Source organism: Schistosoma haematobium, chromosome ZW, assembly GCF_000699445.3.
Source record: "Schistosoma haematobium chromosome ZW, whole genome shotgun sequence".
In the NCBI taxonomy this organism is placed as follows: domain Eukaryota; kingdom Metazoa; phylum Platyhelminthes; class Trematoda; order Strigeidida; family Schistosomatidae; genus Schistosoma; species Schistosoma haematobium.
In genome coordinates this window covers 7,400,720-7,424,724 of record NC_067195.1, presented here as the reverse complement: position 1 = coordinate 7,424,724, position 24,005 = coordinate 7,400,720, and the positions used below count along the sequence as shown (strand labels likewise).

General features: G+C 34.1%; 1 protein-coding gene across 2 annotated transcripts in view; it reads left to right on the top strand.

Moving 5' to 3' along the window:
- Positions 1-23,042, top strand: part of COBRA1_1 (Cofactor of BRCA1) — a gene marked incomplete at its 3' end in the record, with an annotated part of 29,186 nt that extends 6,144 nt beyond the window's left edge. The window contains exons 6-12 of one of the 2 annotated variants that reach the window (XM_051210286.1): positions 1,493-1,706; positions 3,405-4,060; positions 9,726-9,828; positions 12,673-13,147; positions 16,167-16,468; positions 18,559-19,338; positions 21,783-23,042. In XM_051210286.1, the coding sequence (XP_051070261.1) occupies positions 1,493-1,706; positions 3,405-4,060; positions 9,726-9,828; positions 12,673-13,147; positions 16,167-16,468; positions 18,559-19,338; positions 21,783-22,412 (3,160 nt within the window). The remainder of the gene's footprint in view (positions 1-1,492; positions 1,707-3,404; positions 4,061-9,725; positions 9,829-12,672; positions 13,148-16,166; positions 16,469-18,558; positions 19,339-21,782) is intronic. The other variant, XM_051210287.1, reaches the window with a different exon arrangement.
- Positions 23,043-24,005: the final 963 nt, after the last annotated feature.

Here is a 24,005-nt window from a genome sequence, read left to right as displayed (position 1 = left end):
TCGATCCCAAGTTACATAAATTTTATTCGTTGAGATTTTTTGATCTTTACTGGCTCGAGTCGCAAATGTCACATTTTATAGGGTGGACTCACTTCTTATGGATGGGGAATAGTTTTTCCTAAGTATGTCAGTCTGCCTTTCCAATCAATGTCACTCTAAACAAAACTCTAATTTTATAAATTCATACAAATCGACTCCATCTATGGTAATCTGGAATTTATTTCTATGAATGCTTATATAGTAAATTTTATAAAAGCCAATCTATATATCGGTTGGAACGTTATGATGTACCATTGTTTTCAATGACGACCAATTGAAGTGTGTTTTATCGAACATAGATGAGATTTCCTTATTATCTTTCTCAGTTTACATCGTAGGTTAGTACTCGGTTTCCTGAAACAAATGCTGTGAAGCCTTGGAAGAAACAAAAACAAAATAATTTAAATTCATATTATTTCACTAGGTTAATATATAGCTGTTTACATTACATAATATTTCAACATTAAAATTACAGTGTGTCGAAAATATTTAGGTGAATTTGTTTGAGAGTTGTTACAATCAAACATCAGCATAGTGTAGCAAAGGTATCTATAAATTTAAAGAGACTAAATAAAACTACAAATATGTCGCAACAACATTATTATTAATAAAAATAAAAACTGTGACGCTAGAATTAAGCGGTTACGTAATGAGCAAACGCTAATGATAAGTAAGAATAAAATGGATGGAGCTCAGTTAATTAAAGAATTTTAAAATTTTGTTTCTGTAGGTATTTTCAACTCACTTTTTGACTTTAATATTTAAATATTACAGGATTTAAGCAGTTGACAAGATCCCAATAAAATATAATAAATTTATTCATTTACAGACCTAAACGTCAGTTGGAAGATTCAAACAACCAATACAAAAATGAATTAAACTTCATCCCATTGCACAATCTAGTGGCTATCTGAACTCAGTAGCTAAGTGGATAACGCGATAGTGTTTAGAGCGAATGGTACTGGATCCGAGTCCCTGAGTGAACATCAACTTTGGGATATAGGTACATTCAGCTGACAAGTCCCAAATAGGACGAAACACATGTCCTGGATTCCACTGTCAGCCACCATCCATCTCTTAAAATGAATTTATGTTGTTCTGTTCAAATCTTTGTTACTGCAAACCCTGTTCTCTTCCTGAAATGTCTGAAAATAAAATAAATTAGCAGTTTTACGGTTTCGTAAAATTGTGGATGTGTTTGCTTCAAACTAGAATCTTCGAATTGTGTGATCTTGGCGAGTTTTTTTATGTACACGTATTTCAAAAATGAAAATAGGAAGTCTCATAATAAAGCAGGTTGTTCTGAGTTCTAGTATAGTTGAAAATATTACTTCCTGTGATATTTGCGATACCTCTAAGTGAACTAACGTATGCGTTAAATTTTTAGTTAAATATATTAAATAGTGTTTGTTTACGCAAATTATATTTTCTTGTTTGTCAAAAAAAAAATCAGATTTCAAGAGGAATTAGATAAAGTTATAGCAACATTTCAATCTACATGGTCTTCCGCTATTTTGGATGCCCTTTCAATGTCTATCACGTCTACTGCATCGACAACAGCTGATCTTGTCCCAATTCTTTATTGGCCACCTCGTCGTCGTAGACGTGATCCTTCAATTGTACGGATTGTTGAAATGATTGGAGAAGGACAAGTCTTGTATGATAAAGTAACTGAATATCCTATCTGGTGTTCTAGTATTCTTAAATGAACCTAATATAAACTAATATTAATAATACTACCAATTATAGTAACAATTATATCGTAAGACGTATATACTAAAATACTTCGTTACGAAAACTCTACCTCTTGTGAAGATGATATACACTGTTGTTTCAGTTAGCGTCTTTCGCTTAAATTTCTAGATTAAACCGATCAATCGATACTTGGATTAAGGTTTTTTTTACTTAATGAACGAAGATTTAAGTATTGTTAAATTGATCGTTGGATTACTGATCGATTGTAATATGCAATGATATGAAGGGGTCAATTGATCGAATTGCTCGCGAGACGAGACAGTTTTCCCGTAAAATAGGCTTTTCCAACAAAATAACATATGTACGCACAAAACACAACGAATAAACGATCAGAGGATATGTCTGCTATGGGTCATTCACTCTTCTGTGAAGTGAATAATCAGTCGTTAGATTTAGTTCTTGCCTCATCATTATCGATCAATTGTACTGAAACATTATTTTCTCTTAGTTCATGAATATGATAAAAATTAGTCTATTAAATAATATATTTTCCTACATTTGCAGTATGAATATTCGCTTAAATTCTTCTAAGAATATATAAATTCCTACACTACCGTTTTTTTGGATCTAGCTACCAGTTTTCTGATCGGTATAAAATATACAATGCAATACTATTTACACAGTGACGATTTATTATTCATCAAAAGACTGTTTTTTGTTGTTGTTTCATTTATAATAACGGAACTTTTCATCCAGGTTTAACTTTCTTACATACTTGTTAGTAAAATTATCAGTGAGAATATAATTAGTTTTCGAATAATTGTATTCAAACAAATCGAACAGTAAATTCAAAATATGTTTCTAACTTTATAATTATATTTAAATAAAGAATTTTACTAACATTGGTTCAGTAGCTAATATGTTCAACGTTTAGCCATTAAGTTGTAGGTTTAAACCAGGCTTCCCCGATTTTGATTTGAACAATGGGATTGTGTTACTACTCCTCAAAGTCAAATGTATGAATCTTTACCTGGTAATAAGAAATTTCTTTTCTATTACCATTACTATTGCTATTACATTGATTATTCTGCAATTTACCTTGATAAATTTATCTCACTATGCAAATAATGGGCTGTGGCAAATTGAACCGATGTACGCATGTACATGGTTCTGTGTTGTGTTTGCCTGACTTACTGACTGAGTTAATAATAATAATAATAATAATAATAATAATAATAATAATAATAATAATAATAATAATAATAATAATGTATTAACAGTGTATTGTTTCATCAGTGTTATGTTTAGTTATTTTTAGTATTGTAGTGGTAGTGTTGTGAACGAAGACTTGGTAGGGATATCCGATTTGTTGTTTAGTACAAGTTACAAAATGTCCTCATAACATATGAAAACCATACATCGAATACTTCATTTGCACATCTATCTATTGTCTCTTACAAAATTCATCATTCCTTCGTTCCTGTTGTTATTCCAATTACTCTCTGTTTACATTTCTGTTCTCTTCAATTCGATCTTCTCAACCCTTTGCTGCCAGACATTCCACTTCTGATTGTTGTCACATGCTACTCATGCCCGTCGATATAAATAGCATATACCACAATAGTAGTGATGACGTTTATTGTTTATTTATTAATTCTTCTTCACTATAGACTATAAGCATACTTCGTGATCAATGTATAAAATGTGAAAAAGCGGCTTATTCACTTATGGAACAGCAAATCAAATCGACAATTGGAAATAATAATTCATCTGAGGAAATAGATGAACAGCCACCACCAGCTAAACGAAGTAGACAACGTTTATCAAGTAAAGAAAAATCTTCAGATATAACACAACGTTTAGCTAATCAACCTATTCCATATATCCCATTAGCTTTTATGCCTAATCAACCTTCAGTTGCTTCAGCCACTTTATGCACACTACGTTTTGATTTATTGATGAGTTTAAACGAAGCAAAAATTGATCGACTGTGTGTTCCTGATAGAATTCATCGTTTTGTTTGGTGCTTAGATGCATGTGTTCGCAATCGTCGAATCGATCAAAGGCATGCTAGTGAATTAGCCTATCATTTACAATTACAACGTCGTCGTTGGGCTAAAGAAACAGCTGATGAATGTCATGAATCATATGGAGAATCTAATGGGAATATCAGTGGAGAAATGTCTAAACGTGGACATTCTAGTTCTTCTCGCGGTAAAAATTCTAAAAGTGGTAAAACCAATCGAAAACAATCTCCTTCAAGTACAGAAAAACAGTGCGATTTAGAGGATGTAGAAAAGACAGCTGATGTAAACTTTTTAGAAAAGTAGGTGGAATTTAATTTAAAGAGATGTTAACGGTTATCTAGAGAATGTTTTTGATATAATTGTTTTTTTCCAAGCTGAATTCTATGACTTGTTTTTTAATAGTCATCAGTAATCGAATGACATTTGTGAAGAAGCTACTGCCAGCATAGCTATTGAAAAAAACCAGTGACATCGTCAATGAACAAAAAAAAAGAAATTATATGAAGAAATCCCATCAGCTCTGCTTTTACAATCCCTACGTATACGTTTTGGTTTATATCAGTCAGTCAGTAACAACGTAGAACTTCGTAAGTACGTACATCAGTTCGAGTTGCCACACCACATTAGCACAGAGATGCAGTTGTCGATTCAAATCCCGTAGTGGTAGAGGTGGTAAGAGTATAAGCAGTAATCGGGAAGATTAGGGTTTGAAGATGTTATTTAAAGAGTATAATCCAGTGAAATAAATTTGGAAAGAGAAAAAATAAGGGACATGAAGAATTCAGAAGATTAGAATTTGGGAGAGCACAAAGAGTGGATTCACCTACGCAACTGCAAACGATTTTGAGCCATGTCATTCAAGGTTTCTAACCACCGGTTGCTATCATCTCGCGGTCCCCAACCAGGTAGTCTACACCTACCAACATGGCTCAGTTCACTTGTCAGTGATTTCATGAACTTGTGCCATGTTTTGGTCTGGCCGCCCCTAGCTTCCAACCTACTCACATACCACTGAACATCGCACGTCGAGGCAGTCGGTGGTTGGGCATACGTAACACGTGTCCCAGCCATCTCAACTGATGAAGTTTCGCTACTTCAATTGATTTGCTATCCTTACCTAGTACCCGTTTCCTAATAACTGCGTTACATACTCGATGGTCCCATGATATACGAGCAATGTTTCGAAGACACCCATGATCAAATACTAGTAACCTACGAATATCCTTTACTCTTACCGGCCGTGTTTCACTGCCATAAAGTAGGACGGAACGAACTGCTGCGCAGTAAACTCGTCCTTTGGTTGATAGACGGATATCTCACCTACGCCATAAATGACGCAAGTTGGCAAAAGCTAGTCGTGCCTTATGTATTTGTGCTGAGATTTCGTCACACACCAGACCGCAAGGTCTGATGAAACTTCCAAGATAAGTGAAGCGATCGACACGCTCAACCACTTCACTCCCTATCATTAGATCGGGTGTCGATGGAACTCAATCCTGAAGAAACATTTTGCATTTCGAGCGGGAGAATCACATCCCGAACATGCCTGCATTGTTGCTTAGAGTGGTCATAAGACTCTGCATTTTGTCAGCGTCTTCACCAAATAGAACTATGTCATCGGCATATCCCAAGTCAACAAGTGATTCCCCTGGTAGAAGTTCAACCCCTGGAAATTTAGATGAGGAAAGTGTTATCTCTAAAAGTACGTCAATGACAAAGTTAAACAAGAATGGAGAGAGTGGGCAGCCCTGACGAACACCACTAGAGGTAATCAATTCTGATGACAATTCGCCATAAGCTCTCACTCTACCAGTTGTGTTCGAGTAGAGAGCCTTTATAAGGTTAATGTACTTCTTTGGTACTCCTTTCAGTGACAAACACTGCCATAGGACCTCACGATCAACAGAGTCAAATGCCGCCTTAAGGTCGAGAAATACTACCATTGTGGGGCGTCTGAATGTGTGTCTGTGTTCTAGAACCTGACGTAGTGTGAATATCTAATCTATACAACCACGTCTAGGTCGAAAACCAGCCTGATTTTCTTTAGTCTGCTCTTCACGAGCTTTGGTTAGGCGTCGAAGTATTATTGAAGCTAATATTTTAGACGCTATATTAGTCAAACTGATTCCTCTGTGATTGTCACAAGAGGACTTTTGTCCTTTCTTACAGACTGGCACAATCAGTGATTGAGACCAGTCAGATGGAATTACGTCCAGTTCCCAAATTCTACCTAAGACCTCAGTTAATCTCACTGCTAATATTGAACCACCATCCTTGAAAATCTCAGGAGTAAACCTGTCAGGGCCTGCTGCTCTCCCTCGCTTCAGATTTCCCATGGCTTTTTCAACTTCGTAAAGAGATGGAGACCCTAGATTAACTCGCCATTCAGATTGACTGATGATCGTGGGAAACTGAAGTGTGGCTGAAGTGTTCTGCCCATCGATCCAATCTCCTGGATTGAGAATGTATAATATGTCCATCTTTTTCTGAGATAGTTTCGCTAACAGTCGGGTTCCTAATACCGGTTTCCTTAACAAGTTTGAACAGTTTTCTTCTATTACCTATTGCCGCTGCCTTTTCCATCTCTCTTGCTTCCGCTACCCATCATTGCGTAGGCTTCTTGTCAGCTTGCGCTTAAGCTGATTCCGCTCTTCTTTATGTTCAAAGCCAGATGGAATGAGTTTTCAAGCATCTATCAGTGCGGTAGATGCTGCTGAGATCCAGTGGTCTATATTTGCTCATTCTTTTCGAATCATATTGTTAATGCGTAATTCTTTCCACTACTATCTACATTGTCACCACTTCCACTACTGAGGGAATAATTTCAGCTGGCTGTTCTATTATGGGGTGTGATAATTTATGCTTATGCATGTATATCCCAGGTTCTACATTATGATTGGATTATTTGTTAAAAAGTACATCGAAATTTTTGTTTACTGCAATATTTTTGTACATTTATTAACCGTTATGGCTAGTGGCCTGTTAATATATCGCGAGATAATATCGCCGATTAGAGACACCGACTTATACGATCAGACCAGTGGCACATAAACCTGTACGAGCAGCCTAGAGTTCTTATTGGTTCTTTTGAGGTAGTAGCTTCTCTCCTAACCCAACTGCTTCAGTTCAGAACGCAATTATCAGCCTCCGTTATATGAATCATATATTCCAGACATACTTTACATCAGCATAGTGTAATAAGAAATGAATTAAATAATAAACTAAAAAGGTTGAAATGTTAGTAATTTAGGTTTAATCATAATCTACAAAATATAGCGAATATAATTCGAAGGATGATTAATATGATATCATGGTGATGTGCAGTAGTGAAAGTAAAATATTTTGAAATAGTGGAGATTTGTAGCTCAGGTGAAGTTTGCACTGATGATGTTCGGAAGAACGATGAAAGCTCCACGACAAAACCATCCAGTTCAGAGAATTAAACTCCATCAAAAGGTGAAATACTTTAATACTTGAATTCATTAGTCGATCTAGACTAGACCACCACTCGTGAATCCAACTATTAAAATTACTACAATCTCCACAAACCCTCATTCTGATAATAATCATCATGTGCTCACTAGTAACTGGCTTCAAGGTGGATTTCCCGGAACTCTAATGAGAAGCCGTGACCAATCGAATCCAATCCATGTTGGATAGAGACAGGTATCTACCTCAGACAATTGGATAAATATTTGCGCAAGATTGTCGATCGATTGACGTTAGACATTAACGCTGCTGGATGTCGGCTCAGTGGTCTTGAGATTAGGCATTCACGTGCGAGACCGAAAGTCCTGGGTTCAAGTGTTGTATGTAGGGTCATGGATGCCCACTGTTGATGAGTCCCATACTAGGTAGGGACGACCGTCCGATGCTTCCAGGTTTTCAGTGATGGTTTAGCTTAAATCGACTCATGAATGCAACTGTGAAAATATTATAATCTCCACAAATCCCCATACTGATAAACTGAAATATGGTTTGTCACTGAGCGTGCTCAAACATGCACTTAGCCTACAGTCTATTAAGTATGTGATTCCCTAGCCGATATTATTGTGATACATGAACCCTAGTGATGAAATTTTTCGTGGTGTAATTAACAAAATAAGTGATTGGTTAACTTGTTTCCGAGTGTATGTACTTATGTGTTAAGAAACAAACATTTTATTGTCTGTAATAATTTTTTAATCGGTTAGAAATTGTTCTTCTTTCTAATCTGATTAGTTAAAATCATGGTAGCATAAAGTGTTTTGATTGGATGTCAAAATTTGCATTTTTACATTTGAATGTTTTTTCACTCCCGAAAGAACGGCATCAATTCTGTTCGACCTCCATACTATACTCCTAGTTTTGAAAAGATATTGAGAGATAAAAAGTGGGATTAAATTTCTTTTCAATCACATAGAAATGGAACTGAAGTCGTCAGTTATCATAACAAGAGAATGACTATGCATGTCATTAAAAGTAAACTGAAGAAAAACTGATAATTATTTGTAATTATAATACTGATTACTGAACCTGAAGTGTTTTATTTCGCTATGCAAAGGTATTGACAATAAACACTATTGTATTCTTAAGTATAGTAGTCTATAGTAAATTAAAGGTTGCGTAATTTCGCGAATTCATTAACAAAAATTGTTTTCAATTATACATTGTCTAATTTATATACTTGACCAGTATATAATTATGATAAGAAAACTTATCTGTGTAGGTAATATAGTGTGAATCAGTTATTGTGTTTGGAAAGTATACGGTTTAGCTTATTTTCTAAGTAATGTCAATAGCAAATTGCTTGTAAGTGTACAGCTAGACGAAATCATTATCTTAATTTTTCAATGTTTATTAGATGATATTGAGGTTTGATGAAACATAAAAAAATATTACTATCATCACAGTATGATTGTTATTCTCAAATTATGTACATGTAGCATATTGACTACGGCTTGATGAGAATTGATTTGAGTGTTTATTGAAACAACATCTTCATGAATTAGCGTTTCATCCAAATCCACGTTCGTCCGATAGTCGGTATCACTTGTCTGTTGGATCTCTGGCATGACGGTACGGCAATCCGTTTTCCGTATAAAAGCTCCAGGAACAATTGACGGGATTTCCGTAGGATCCTGTAAATGCCTGTAGCGTCAACAGTCATGAACATGTCGACTGGTGTTATAACATCTGTGAAAAGTGACGTTTCAATAACTGACATACAAAAAGTGTCAGTTTATCTTGAAGACGACGTATTTAGGGCTCCCGATCAATAATTGTCTTGTAACATCTTGATATGTATTTTTGTACTCATGCTTCCATCCATAAGCATCACACTGAAGGTGGATCTAAGCACGGGTGTTTTTCTTGTAAGTTTGTGGGACTTCAAAATTTTATGTCTTGCCTCAACGAAGTTAATATTATTTTGTTCAGGAAGTTTTACAGCCATTCGGAATGCATTAGACCATTTGTGTTTCTTAGACAACAACTGATTCCATATGTATCGACTAAAAGTCCCGGTTGATACGAAAACAAATTTTCGTTATTGGTTTTGTAGGTCCTGTCAGAACCAATAAAATTAAGGAAACGATATGTCAAATTGATCTGATCGGCAGTTGAGAAGAAAAAAGCACTGTAGATTATTTTCAGTTGAGTATAATCACCTGTCATTCAAAATATTAATAGGCACATTTCTTACCTGGAAAATTGGCCCGCGAGAACACTTTATGACGTATGTTAAAAACATCTTGCGGATTCAGGTGCTTCATGTAGGATTGGTAAACAAACTGTACAATACTGAATTCTTTTCACTTACCGACTGTTCTGTGTTGTGTGTTGGTAAATTCAGTTGGATTATATGAAATGTGATTTAAGGTCATAAATATTTGTTTCTCCATTATAACAAAAAGTATTGGATTTATTAAGATAGACTTATATTTAAATGAATTAATTTGTTTAATTTTTCATGTTTGTATACAGAGATATGCATATGGCTTGTCGAGATCCATGGGTTGTTTACACCATTTGTACATCATTAATTCGTTACGTGCTTAATGGACTTTATGAAGACAAATTACCTCGGGTAAGTTAGTTTGTTGATATATATATATAGGCCTACATTTTTTCTTAAGGAATAGATAGAATGTGGTTATCGTTGAGCTCCCAGACACGTTTCCTTCTATTCTGGACATGTCAGTAGCCTATCATTTTGACGTCAATTAGATACGACAATCATTTGTCTGATCTAATTGGAATCAGATATAGGGCTACTAAAGTGATGAACCCATCTTTAACATCATCGTCATATCTAGTTGACGTCAAAATAACAGGCCATTAAACTATTACCCATTGCAGAATAAATAGACTTTTTTCAGTTTGCCAAGATGCTTTGTTGAGAGATTTATATATCGCTTAAACTTGGTTTATTTTGCAAACTGTTTTAAATGAGGAAGCAATTAAAAATCCAGAAGTATTAGATATAATTTCTTTTCTTAATCCACATTGATTTCAATATGTGATTCTGTCTTTTCTATGAATAGATCTCTTCATCGTCGTCTCATTGCTTCTACATGTAAATAAAACATCTGCAAACTTACTTTAAATCTCAACCCTAAGTTTCTTAAGCCTGTATATAGAAGGGTGACAAAGTATTGGACGATCATTGATGTCCGTTTGATTCAAAACCCTTAGTTTTAATTTCTAAATCAAACTCAAAAATTGAGCTCATCTTTTACTATTTAGCCCTATCCTTTTTGCATTATCGCTGATGTCATTTGGTAGCAAAAGCTTTGTGGGGTGGTAACCTCTAACTCATAACATTGACTCGACTCTCAATATGTAAACTTAACCTTTTCCTTCTAATAAAAAGAATAATTCGACATATGGGTGTTGACTATTCAAATTATAGGTATTATTGCACTGTTATATTATTGCTTTTTACTGTTAGATGTTTTATAACCAGGTAGTGTTTTCCGATTGGCTGATAGGCCTCTCATCAGTATCTTATTTTGTACCAATAAATGGAGCATAAATTATTGGTTGCACAATAGGTTTTTAGCTCTGACAAACCGGAGCTCGCTGCTATAGGAGTGCCTATGTTCTTACTCCAAATTGATCGAACTTTCAATAGTGCATTTAGACGAAATAAGGATTCTACTTACATCTCATATGTTCTGTCGGCAAATCCCCTTCATAACAACGCGGATAATAAAATGTCGAATACAAGAGTTTTGGATGTTTGTATTTCATACATTCAATTCGACAGACAGATGAAGCGAAAAAAGTAAATAAGGCAGATGTCCTTTCTCAATGTGATTAAAACATGAGTCAACATTTATAAGCATGACACAAACTAGCCAGCATATGGACACAGACATACTATCGTGCATACATGGCAAGATCCCATGTATAAATGACATAATAAGTGGAAAGATCAGTATAATGCATTTGTTTGAAAGTTAGGGTAAGTCGCGTAGGTGTATCATAAAATAGAGGCTGCTACAGGTTAAACGAGTTCTTGATAATCTAACGTCAATATCTTTTCTCTTATGTTACAAAAAATTGATAACGTCTTCAAAGCAGTAACAGTAAATAATACGAAATACACAAATTGTTCCATCATGTATGAGATGTGTTTAAACGATTGAAGCCATTGTTCTAACTAAGGCAATTTTCTTAGTTGACTAAAAGTTATCAATATGATTGATTTGGCATAATTGAACTTCAAATTTGTTACACCTAATTTTACGAAACATTGAAGTCACTAGTTCGTATAGCTTAGATTTCATGAATATGCAGTATAGAACTAACACTAATGAAGCATTGTCTACTAGACCTTTATAATAAGATCGTCGTCACTATGGTGCCAGAAACAACTTCGATTAATCCCGATGAGTTTCACTACACAAAAACTGATCTCACCGTATCATTGCACCCCTTAGTACTCATCCAACTATACCCAAATTTTTCAACTATTTTCATCTATTCATGACTAAATAATGTCAAAAACAGACTGCTTTCAGTCTTTTAAAAGTACTTCGTGAATAAATAAATAAATAATTCAATACACAGAAATGATAACAATATTGAAAGGAAACAGAGAGATAGCTCAGATTATAGTTGGTAGTGTTACATAAAAGTTATAGGAATGCTTTGTTTCAAATATGCCTATTCGATTGATCTGTAAAATTATGGATTATTGATTTTCACTCTGTAGTCGGATGTAGGATCCGTTGTAATAGGTAGTGATATCTGCAAGACATTAAGTATCAGTGATTTAAGAAATTATAAAATAGATCTTTAAAAGTTGAACATTTTCGTATTATATAGATTTATTTCATTCACTTATCTGTGAATGATTCATTTTATTTATACTCCTATAGATATACTTCTGTAATGCTAAATGATGTAAACAGGATATTCTATGCATAAATTTCAAGTTTTTCCTGTTTATCTGATAAATCTTCTAATTGAACACTAGATTCGGTTTTCTATGCTCTTCTAGTAACCCCTAGGCTAATCTCCACGGCAACTTGAACACAAAAAAAGGCGCGAAATATGAAAAGAACACTTTGCCCCAAGGTTCATTTATATAAAGAAAATCTGGGGTATTTATAACGTTTCTAATAACCTTGGGCTTCTGGAAAATTCTGTAACGCTACTAAAGATAGTAACGATATAGGTAATCATCTAATCAGAAACGTGACATGTGACTTCGCTTTCTAGATGTTTCTGGTAAAACCTTTGTTGAATACTGATTAGATAAGATGTTTCTCTGCGTTTTCAGAACCTCTTTTGGTTTTTTTCGTGGAATTTTCTGGGTCTCCCCAACATATCAAACCTTGAATGTATTACAATTATTCATATTTAAAGTAAAACCAATTTTCCTTTCTATTTCATCTTATTTTTTATTTCAAAAAATCTACAGGATATACCTGAAGTACACTTACTTGTTCATTTATTAGTACTTGGCTTAGGCGACGATTTAATCCCGTATTCTTGTTTACAATTAAAAACTAAAGAAAGTTCTATGAGTAAACGTAATAGTACTACCGATATTGATGATCCTACATTGAATTGTCCATCGAAAGCACTAATTAGTTATATTTTACCAGCTGTTGCACAATTACAAGTATTAACATGGAGAGCACAAGTGGCTGAAGAGATTTTAACATTAAGCAATAATTTATGGCCTACTACTAGTTTGGAAAATACTACTGGCAGTAGTAATAGTAGTAGTGGTGGCGGTGGTGGTGGGTTAACATTATCTAATAATAATAATACAAATCAACGACCAACATCTCATGAATCAAGGGAATCATTTAATCCATCATCGTCATCATCATCACCATCATCATTGCCAACAACATCACCACCATTGGTTTGGCAAAAACGTATTAAAGGTAAATAAAACTTATAAATTAGTGCATTATGTTCCTTTCTTTCATTATTTTTTTACTTTTAAATTTATGAACAAGTCTGAAATATTTTAGTCTAACGAACTCGCTATGCTTAAGATATTTAACATTCAATCACTAAGTTACAGGTTAGAAGCAGGCATTCCATCTATTTTGGTTTATGCACTTGAATAGTTTCACTGTAGTGAACGAAGAAGTCAAGTGGAGATCAACTTATTGTATAATGCACAATTACACAGTTGTTTAGTAAAACGTGAGTCATACATCAAATACATTATTTGCACATCTTTGAATTGTCTTTTACAAGCTTCACTGTTCCTTCATTACTGCTGTTATCTTGATTGCTTTCAGCTACCTTCTCTCCTCTTCAATTCTATCTTCTCAACCTTCTGCTCGCAGACATTCCGCTTCCGATTAATGTTAAATACTACTTGTATCTGCAAGCATAAGTAGCATACACCACATCTCTAATTTTCATATTTAAATTGTGTTTGAAATTCAAGTGTACACGAATCTGTATCCAGTATTTAATAAATATTATAGTATGAAGAACAATAATAAACCAATAATTTCTATGTGGAATTTCAACTTTTGCATGACGGCAAGTTAAAAACTCCAGCTTGAATTCAGCATTATGAATTCACTCGAAAGATATGACATAAAACAAAGTATATAAATGCGCATACATACATATAATTGCTAAACAAGTTTTCCTCTATATATATTTCGAGTACCAATAATTAGGTGTTAAATAATATCATGTATAATTCTCATTGTCATTCGTCAAGGAAGGATACGTGCCATATCACACTGAAATTATTTTTTGAAGGTGAGATGATAGCTAGCAGTGGAATCCAGGATGCGCTTTTCGTCCTATTTGGGACTCGTCAGCTTGATCTATCTGAGTCCCGGAGTTGATGCTCATTCTGCGACTCGGACCCAGTACCGTTCGCTTCTAACTCCATCACATTATCCACTTAGCTACTGAGTTCGGATAGCCACTAGCTTGTACAAACGCGCGTCCTGGACTCCACTGATAGCCAACGTCATCTCAGCTTACAATGCTTGTGCTGAAGACAATATCGAGGCAATCCGCACAGGATGGACATATGCCAATAAGAGACTAGTCAATTGCAGTCCTAAACATCAATGGGATGATTCAACAACCAATACAAAAATGAATTATTTTTTGGTGTTAAATATTAGTCAGTGGTAATATGGATTAGTTTACACAAAATAGATAGTGTGTTGCTAGCAGTGGAATTGAGGATACACGTTTCGTTTGACCTGGGACTGATTGATTATTGTAACCGATTGTCTGAAATTGGCCTACATTAATCACAATACTCTATTTGATCAGTCAGTCTAATAATCATATTACTGTAGTGAGAAATAATAACCGAAATGAGCAACACAATAAGACTAAAATATTAAAAACGAAAAACTTGTCTAAAACAAGACAAAATTAATTATTAGCTCAGAATAGTTGGACCCCCCATCATTTAAAGTGAACTCTTTTTAAACAAAAAAGAAGATTCATCCCTCTTATGTTCGATGCGATTTTCATTTCTCATCTAGCGTACAATGAATTCGCTGAACTGTTCTTTTATTGGTCTTTAAATGATACGAAATGTTTTTTCAGGTGTCAAATAAGATGTGTGATGATTTTCCATTCGAGATTTGTGCGGTTGTTGTGACCAAAGTGATTAGAGATTTTGAGTAACAAGGATCAGAATCATTTACAATGGGGCAGGTGTATTCATTCATTGTTTTACTTCAGAATCTAAGTTTCTTGAGTGTTTCACGATCCTTTTTATTTCAATGTTCTCTATTTCCTTTTCCATTCATATCTTTTATGCTTAATCTTTTCTACTACCACTAATACTGTTACTAATTATGGTACTCTGATATTTCTCTGTTCTAATGTGTTGTATCAACTCGAACCGATACACATATGTGCCAGGTTCTATGTTACTGACAATTTCTCATTTGTAATGATAAATATACGGCAATTAAGAAAGTACAAGTTGATTTAAGCTAAGTGATTTTTAATTCATTGATGATTTTCTCATCTCGATCTCATTTTTGTTGTGTATACATATACATTAATTTGTTCAGTGGTAATTTATCTGACATTTTAAACATTCTGATAGTCAGTAAATCTCAGTATGGGGTTGTAGAGATTGTTGATTTTCGTTGGAATCATGAGTCGAACTAAGTTAGATCATCACTGAAAACCAGGAAGCATTGAACGACTGTTTCGTCTTTAGTATCCCTCTGCAGTGCGCATCCACGATCCCCCGCCACAGAGAATAGAACCCAGGACCTTCGCTCTGGCGCGCGAGCACCTAACCTGTAGACCACTTAGATGACATCCAGCGGTGTTAATCTCTAATTTCAGTCAATCCACTATATTACGCAACCGTGTTCTTTTTTCTTCGGTGGGTAACTGCCTCACAGCCGACATGTTTGAACCCCATTAGTCACTGCTTTTCATCAGGACTCCGTAGGTTTCCTCTTGAAGCTAGCTACTAGTGACGATTGTTGAATTTCATTAAAATCATAAACCGATCTAAGTTCGACCACAATTGACGAGTTCCTTACCAGGACGAAAAAACTATTCAGTGATTTCCGGCTTTTACTGATAGTCTAACTTAGATCGGTTCGTGATTTCAATGAAGCTAGTAAATCAATCATGAGGTAAAATATCATATGAGATAAGCCAAGATTTATATTGTATACAAGCAATTACATGATTCAATGAGGATGATTCCCATCATGAATTAATGTCAGCTAGATTAAAATTATGGTTGTACAATATCATTCACTGTAAATTTACTTAAATATAATAAACTGTATTGTATATTACTTAACGTTCTCATCCATTAAATGACTTTCACCATTCATTTCATTTCTTCAGTAGTTATAATCGTAAATATTTTTATAATTTACTGTTTAATGAATCTTTTATTATTATTATTATTGCTTTCGATTTTTTCCATAGATGCTACTCAATGTGTCAATATAACTGTACCATCAGGTTATTTAGCACATCCAATTGGTTATTTAATTTTACAATATCATTGTTTATTTTGTTTAGAACGTAATGAATTAGCTACATTACGTGCTTTATTAAAATTAGCTGTAACACTTGCACAATCACGTGTAAATCGTTCTAACCATAATAAATCTACAACACAATCTCAACCAATTACACCAACAAAAGTGTTATGTTCTGATTCATTAAGTTATAATAATAAATTTGGCCTATCTGTTATTTTTCGTTGGCGCCCAGAAGTTTTACAAGTAAGTTTTAGAATAATCATAAAGACTCATAAAATTTGTATTACTTAACTACATTACAGTTTGTTTGCTAATATATATATATATATATATATATATATATATATATATATATATATATATATATATATATATATATATATATAATGCCTACATGTATGTATAAAATCTTAGCTTGGGAAACAATGTAATGTGTAACTGTAACCATTTGTCAATTCATATAGTTTGAATTTGAGACAGTTTTGTTTTAATGGGGGTGTGGTGTAGATCACTTATATCCACACAAGTAGTGTATAACGGTGGTCAGGCATAGAGTGTATTTCAGCAGAAGATCGATAAGGAAATAATCGGAACGGAACGCAATTGGTATGGAAATGCATAAACAATGAAATCTGAGACGATTGACTGATATTTGCAAAAGGAACAGCGAAGTTTGAGATGATGGATTGATATTTTGCAAATTAATTATTTACTATATGATTCTCAGATTTTATTGAAATCCTCTGTAATTTTGTGTCAACTACATTCGATTGTCCTCACTCGTGTTTTAGTTCACTACAGGGGTACTAATTCTATTCGGCTATTCAAATTAGAATAAATGTATAGCAGGTCAATTCAGATCAACGATGTATTAGATAATAATTATGTATTGAAATCATTAAACTATAAATTCTTTCTATTTGTATATTTATAGTGAATAAAATCAATGTCTGTATCGTAAAGATAACGCATTTTATTTTGTTTAAGCTATTTTCTTATCATAATACATGTTTTACTGTAGAAAGTTAGATTTATAATGTGTTTTTTTGTACATAATTTTGTATAAATGAGTATTTCCTATTTTGCTTATCTTCTTAGAATCTATTGAATTTATACATGAAATAGACACTAATAAAGAATGGTTAAATGATTGTAGTATTATAGGTTTTTAATTTGAAGGTTTGAATTTCGCCTATTTCAGTTTGGGCAACCGGAGAAATGAATATAGCCCATATGTGATTATCGTAATCAATGATTAGAAGCTTTGAATAATATGACTTAAAATCATCCGCAATAGCGCAGGTTCGTTCACTCTGTCTTCCTTCAAAATGTGAGTCTTAGAGTCTTTATAACTTTAGCCTGAGACATAAATAGCACCTAACCACCATGTTGAAATCCCATGAAGCTTGTATCATTGGAGATTTATGGTTAACACTGTTTCATTTATCTTGTTGTAAGTTTTTCCTCTATTGTCTCTTGAATATCTCATGTTTTATTGTTATCGAAGAAAGTCTTCTGTTTGACTTATCACATAGAGAGTCTGAATGCTTAGTTAATTTTTTTTGGGTCATCATTAATATGGTTGTGGATAGACATATAAGTCTTGTTAACTCCTGGAAGGTGTTATTTTATCAGATACTAACCATCCAATTCATTCATAACTGGTATAACTCTAGCGAACGGTTTGTTAGAGCTGACTTGGTCAATAACTTGTATTCCTAAACATGTTTGTAATTATAAAAGTTGTACAGATTCAAATCTTTTTAAAAACAAACATTTCATTTGATTGCAGGCAGGTTTATCCACTTAACTTTAGTATATATGTATGCAGTTATCAGTTTCGTTCTCTTTTTTCCTTTTTTAAAAAGAAACTTATTGAAATACTTTGAGAACTTTACATTGTATCAAAAATATAATATTGAATAAAGCCACCAATAATAATAATTATTATTACTATTATTGTCTAGGAATGTTAAATGGGTGAGACTATAATTTATGGATGAACCAATAAGGTTTAGGATAACAGATCTTGGATTTTGGTGCGAAATTCATCCACCCATTTGGCTAAATGCCATTTTGGCATTATAACTGATGTCAGTTTGTGATGTAAACATTAAATTTAATTCCTAATCCTAACAATGCACTATAAATTTTAATTGTAATTCCTCACACTCATGTATAGCCCTCATTTAACCGTAGTAAATGGGTGGACATTCCAAAGTCATTTCGGCGTTGCTCGAAGGTCGTCCATAAATTATAGTCTTACCGTTAAATGTTATTTATTTTAATTGTAATCATGAGCTAGTGTGAATTGTGTTTTATTTTCTTTCTAGGCTTTAGTTTTAGGAATTTCACGTTTACCTCAATCTGCACCTGCTTTTGTGGATATTGATCGAAATACACACATTACTGAAGGTTCTGTTGAATCTTCTTTAAATGATAATACTGGTCAATCAGATTCTGATAATAATTCATCTAATATATCATCTCTAGTTCGTACAAATTCAATGATGTCAAATATAATTTCTAACAATGAATTAGGAAATAATATTATTGGTTTTACTAATGTTCTAAATTCTACTTGTCAAAATACTAATCCAGAATCTTACTCTACCATAACAGGATCAATTGTTACACGTGCGAATTTAGCTGGTCTACTCAGATCTAGTTTACCATTAATTAATGATGTACAATTATTAGCTCTTGCTCAAGTTGCCTTACTTGTACCTGGACCAACGAATACTAATTTAGGAACTGGTGGTATGTCTAGTAGTAGTGGTACCAATGTATCCTCCATTCATCCTTTATCTTCTGGAACTACTACTACTACTGTCACTACAACTACTACGGATGTTAGTAGTATCAATGAATCTGTCTCAGCTGCACCTAGTTTAAGTGAACGTGAAAGACTTGTCAATACATTAGCAAGACATTGTAACATTACATCTGTTGGTAGTACTGGTACATTGTCAACTACTGATTCGAATTTATTATTTGAATCCGGTACACAACAATCTGGTACAGCAGCAGGTACAACTGGAAGCTATAAATCATCAAATCCACGCGTTTTAGCTGCTTTGGATGTTCTGCGTAAAGATATTGAAAAATCCCATGTGAGTTCTGTCATTTTGTTTACTATTTGTTATACATACGTACAATCATGAATATTTTGTGTTTTTATTCAGGTAATTAATAAAGATGATAGCTTAATTAGTGATACTGTCCACTTTTATGATTGAGTTAAGACATGGTAATCTTGTCTAAACATCACTTACTCTGACATACTATGCTAGATAATATAGAAGGGTAGGTTTAAAAATGTCTAAAGGTGATGAGATTAAAATGGTATCCGTCCATGAAGTTATTGACTGTTGGACTAAACTGAAAGATAACTGTATTTTACAATTGAATACCTTTAGTGACATTTTCTTTATGTCTCTCTTAATCATTTGAATGCATTCATCGTTAAATTTGAATCTAAATTTTATTTTTATTCTATATTCTTCATTTCTTTCGAACTACACTTCCACAGCTTAATTCACTACTCCAAATAATAGTGATTATTTCAACTTCATTGTTATTTATCTTGTAAGTTTCCTATTATTTTGTGTGCGTATAAAATATGACAACCTGGAGCGTTGCATACTTATTATCTGTCCTACATTACTTATAACTGATCGATACTTGGTAAGATCTCGTTATAGATTCAAAATACGTACTCAGCTTCTTACCAATATGCGTCACCTGTATAGTAGACGGAATTTTTCATCTACCAACCAAGTAGAGTAGTGAGGAAACTGCACATCAGTCCACCTTGTTTTACCGTATAGGTGCGAAAGTGACCATTAGAAGTATTTGAAATTTACAGTTCACTAGTGTTTGACCATAGGTATTTTCAAAGGATTACTCGCGTTTGGTATAAGAACCGAGTAAATAATTTTAAGGTTAGACGTTGAGCATTAGAAAAATGTAAGGAGTCAGTTGATAAAACTATTATTGTTTATTGACTAAGGTGGCTAAGATGTGCATTAGGTATGGTCAACAACTGATTATCTCGATCCTAGATATTGTCTGCGGTAAAGTAGGTTGGGAGGAAGTTAAGGTCAAACCAAATTGTTATATTCGGTTATAAAATCTTTAACTGATGATTTTGGCCATATTTTTACGTCCAAGCTACGTGGTCGTAGTCCGCACGATTACTATGACAAATAGTTTTAGGCTATGGGGGATGTGACTCTCAGTGGCGCAGACGCATTTATCCTTTGTCTACTTCTATATCGTGGTTTTTCAAAACTATCCTCATTTTGATCTCTGGTGTGGTCGACAGCAAGGACTGTTGAGGAGTCTCACAATAGGACAAAGAAGCTTTCCAGTGCTCCCCGGTTCTCAGTGCTACTCTCTATACGAGATCAATGTGTAGGGCATATGATTTACAAATCAAACTCATCTCCACAAAACCCATTCAACTAGAACTAAGGTTAATTTGTAAGATTATACTAACCAATGTCATTTTGTTTAGTCTTAAGTGCTAATTAAGGCGTATCGAAACTGTGAAATACTTTACACATGGGTTTATTAACTGAAAAATAATTTTTCCTCATATTTGGGTGGCATACCTTGCGTAGGACTGATACTTGAAGTCTTTAAAAATGACACTAAATCAAAACTAATGTTAGATCGAACAAAGCTGAGGTTATCCGTCACGTTTTTAATGTTCAAGTCATATTATACCTGGCACCTTCAACCCTTTTTCTCTTCACTCTTGGGCGAGTGTTGCACGTTGAAGCGTAAATCTCACCAAAAATTTCATCACACAAGTCTGGAATTATCCGCAACTATGTGCTATGAATATATCAGCATATCGCAGCCGAAGATACAGGATAAAATTCACAAACATATTGAAAGTTAGTGCTTGAAATTAAGTCTCTAATGGAAATTACACCTTATTGTTCATGACTTACTAAATGAACCGAAAGGTGACTGGAAATGTTAGGTACAACACATTACTTGAACACTGAAAGTATAACTGATAACCTTAACCACAAACAATCATCACAGTCAGAAAACAGAAATGATACTGAATGGGAGTCACACCGAGTTAGTGTTGTATCTCGTCATTTGAGGTTTTACTACGAGCCTATGATTATTTATTAAAGAGTGATTGAGCTGTGCTAATATAAATGGCTCCTATTGTAGACTCAATTATGGAAGTTGGAACACAACACTTTTAATTGACCGCTAACAAAAAAAAATGGAAGTACGGGAAATGCTTGATATCCAAATAAAGTAGCTCGGAACAACACACCTCAGTGCATAAAGTAACGAAAGGATGACCTTGAGACACACTGAATATTGGCGAATTAAGATTAATGACAACCAATTAGAAAAGGGCAAAGTTCATACAAAACCCCGTTACTAGTAAGTCTTTAGCATTATTGACAAAAATTGAATGATCCCGTGATCTCATGTTCTTATCCTAACATCATGTATATATTTATCTGTGATGGAAATAGTCATTCTTTTCCAAAATTGTTCATTCTCTCTCTTCTGTTCCTAGAATTCGCTTGCATCACCGTTAACACCGACAAATTTAGTTGGAATTAAAACTGGACCTGGTGGTTATAGTTCATCAGCGTCATCATTAAATGCATCAGCAAATCTCTTAACAAACTTTACTGGTTTCCAAATGCCAGATGCATGGGTTGCTCCATCGCCTCGTAGTCCTTTATCGACTAATAAATATTCACGTTTTGGTGCAGATTCACTACAGTCATCGAATAATAGCAGTACATCATTAACTGGTACCAGCTTATCATCGTGTTACTCATCATCATCAACATCATCTTATGGTTTACATTTGCCTATTGGAACACCTCTTACTAATCCAGGTCTAATGGGAGCTACACCTCACCTAAGTAATCTACATATTGGACAAGGTCAAATGCCGAGTCTACGTAAACTACCAAAGCTTACTCCCTCACCTGATCTATTATCATCGTTATCATCATCTTCTTCAAGGGAATTCCGTACTCCTCTTTCGCCTAATCCTATTCATCAGCAAAGAAATAAGTTTGCCACTGATACATTGTATGCTTCATGCCCATCTCCGGCTGTACATCGACCAGATGCCTCTCATGATAACAGTAATATCGCTATTCCTAGATCTCCTTCACCACCACCTTCGTAATATATTATATGAATAATTTTTCTCCTCCTACTGTATTTCGTATGTGTATGTAAAGTTTTTGTAATCTTATCTGACTTATTAACTCAACTCACCAATCAACTACTGTTAATTGTGAATAAAAACAACTTATGACATGTATTTATAAACTTTGACCAGTTTCATTTTATTATTATCTAGTTTCTTTTTTTGTTTTTCGAAACAAAAAGAAATAGTATTCAATTTGAATATCTTGTTAAAAAGAATAATCAAATCTTAACTGTTTGACATGATTTTTCTAAACATTTATATAGTGTATACTCACTGACTCCTTCAGCATTTTTATTTTTTATTTCTTTCATTTACCGATGAAAATTAAATGGTAATGTTCTAACAGTATGGAATCATTGTTTTCACCTAGATGTTCAGACTAGATAGAGAATTTTCCCCCCTAGAATAATAATTATAGGTTAGTGAAATAAACGTGTGAATTTTAAGTGACTGAAATGGATAAAACCTACTATACTACTACGTATATTTAGTCATTAAATTTTTGATGAAGTGAATTAGCCTGCTAGTTTAGGTTTAGTGGTGAAACTTTACTAAACTGACAAATTAATCAGATTTTGAAATGGTGACTGTTGGATTCTTGCGAGAAATCAAATATAAAGTGACTGATATTTATTTATTTTATTTAAACACTTAAACATTGGTACAAGGAGGCACCAAATAGATATACGCCACATAAAGCATTCGATTTGTGTGAGGACTAGGATACTGCCCGGGTACCCAAACCAAAGCAAGTGGTTTACTTAGGCGGCCACAGCCCTAGCCTTTGACTTAAAGGTCTGACCCACAAGGCAGTGGAGCAACGTGAGGAGATGCAGTCCCATGGTAGTCGGTGCCCAATAATTGGTTTATACGCCATTTGTTCCATGTGCACGATTGAGTTGTAATCAGGGTTTTCCAACTGCTCTGGGTGGACTCTCCGTGTCCATCAACCTAGTTAGAGTGCCGGACATTCGCTTTTTGTCCTTTCAATTTCGTGAACAACAACAATGCGAGAAGGCAGTGAGTAGGACTTATGTGGCAGTAGTTGTATGCACGTGGTCATGTGAGAGCACTTCGAGAGGGAGAGCTGATTCTCCCCACTCTCGGCCGTACCAGGACATTTGAGAGCTAGCGACTGATAGCTTGTACTTTATTAAAAAGTTGAAAATTGTCAAGTATATGAATTATGCAATGACATAGCAAATATAATGTGAAAGTTAATATACAAGAAGCACCTTATTTTAAAGAAGATTCCGAACATAGTCAAGGGTGTTTATGGGGTCTTTTAGGCCACCACACCTATTATGACTCAACTAAAACAGATAAATCATTCATTTGTGTATGGTTTATGCAATCGGGGACTAACACTTAGATGGACGACTAAAGAGCGTTTATTTGTTTACTAAGGTACAGTTATAATTATCAGACTGTCATTCATACACCCCAATTTATCGATCCTATAGGTAGTGTTCGCTCTAATAGTATCGAAGTAATTTGGCAAAGATTAGGGTACTATCTTCATTTTTATATAGAGCCTCTATAGTTAAAATAATTTCGAGTTATATG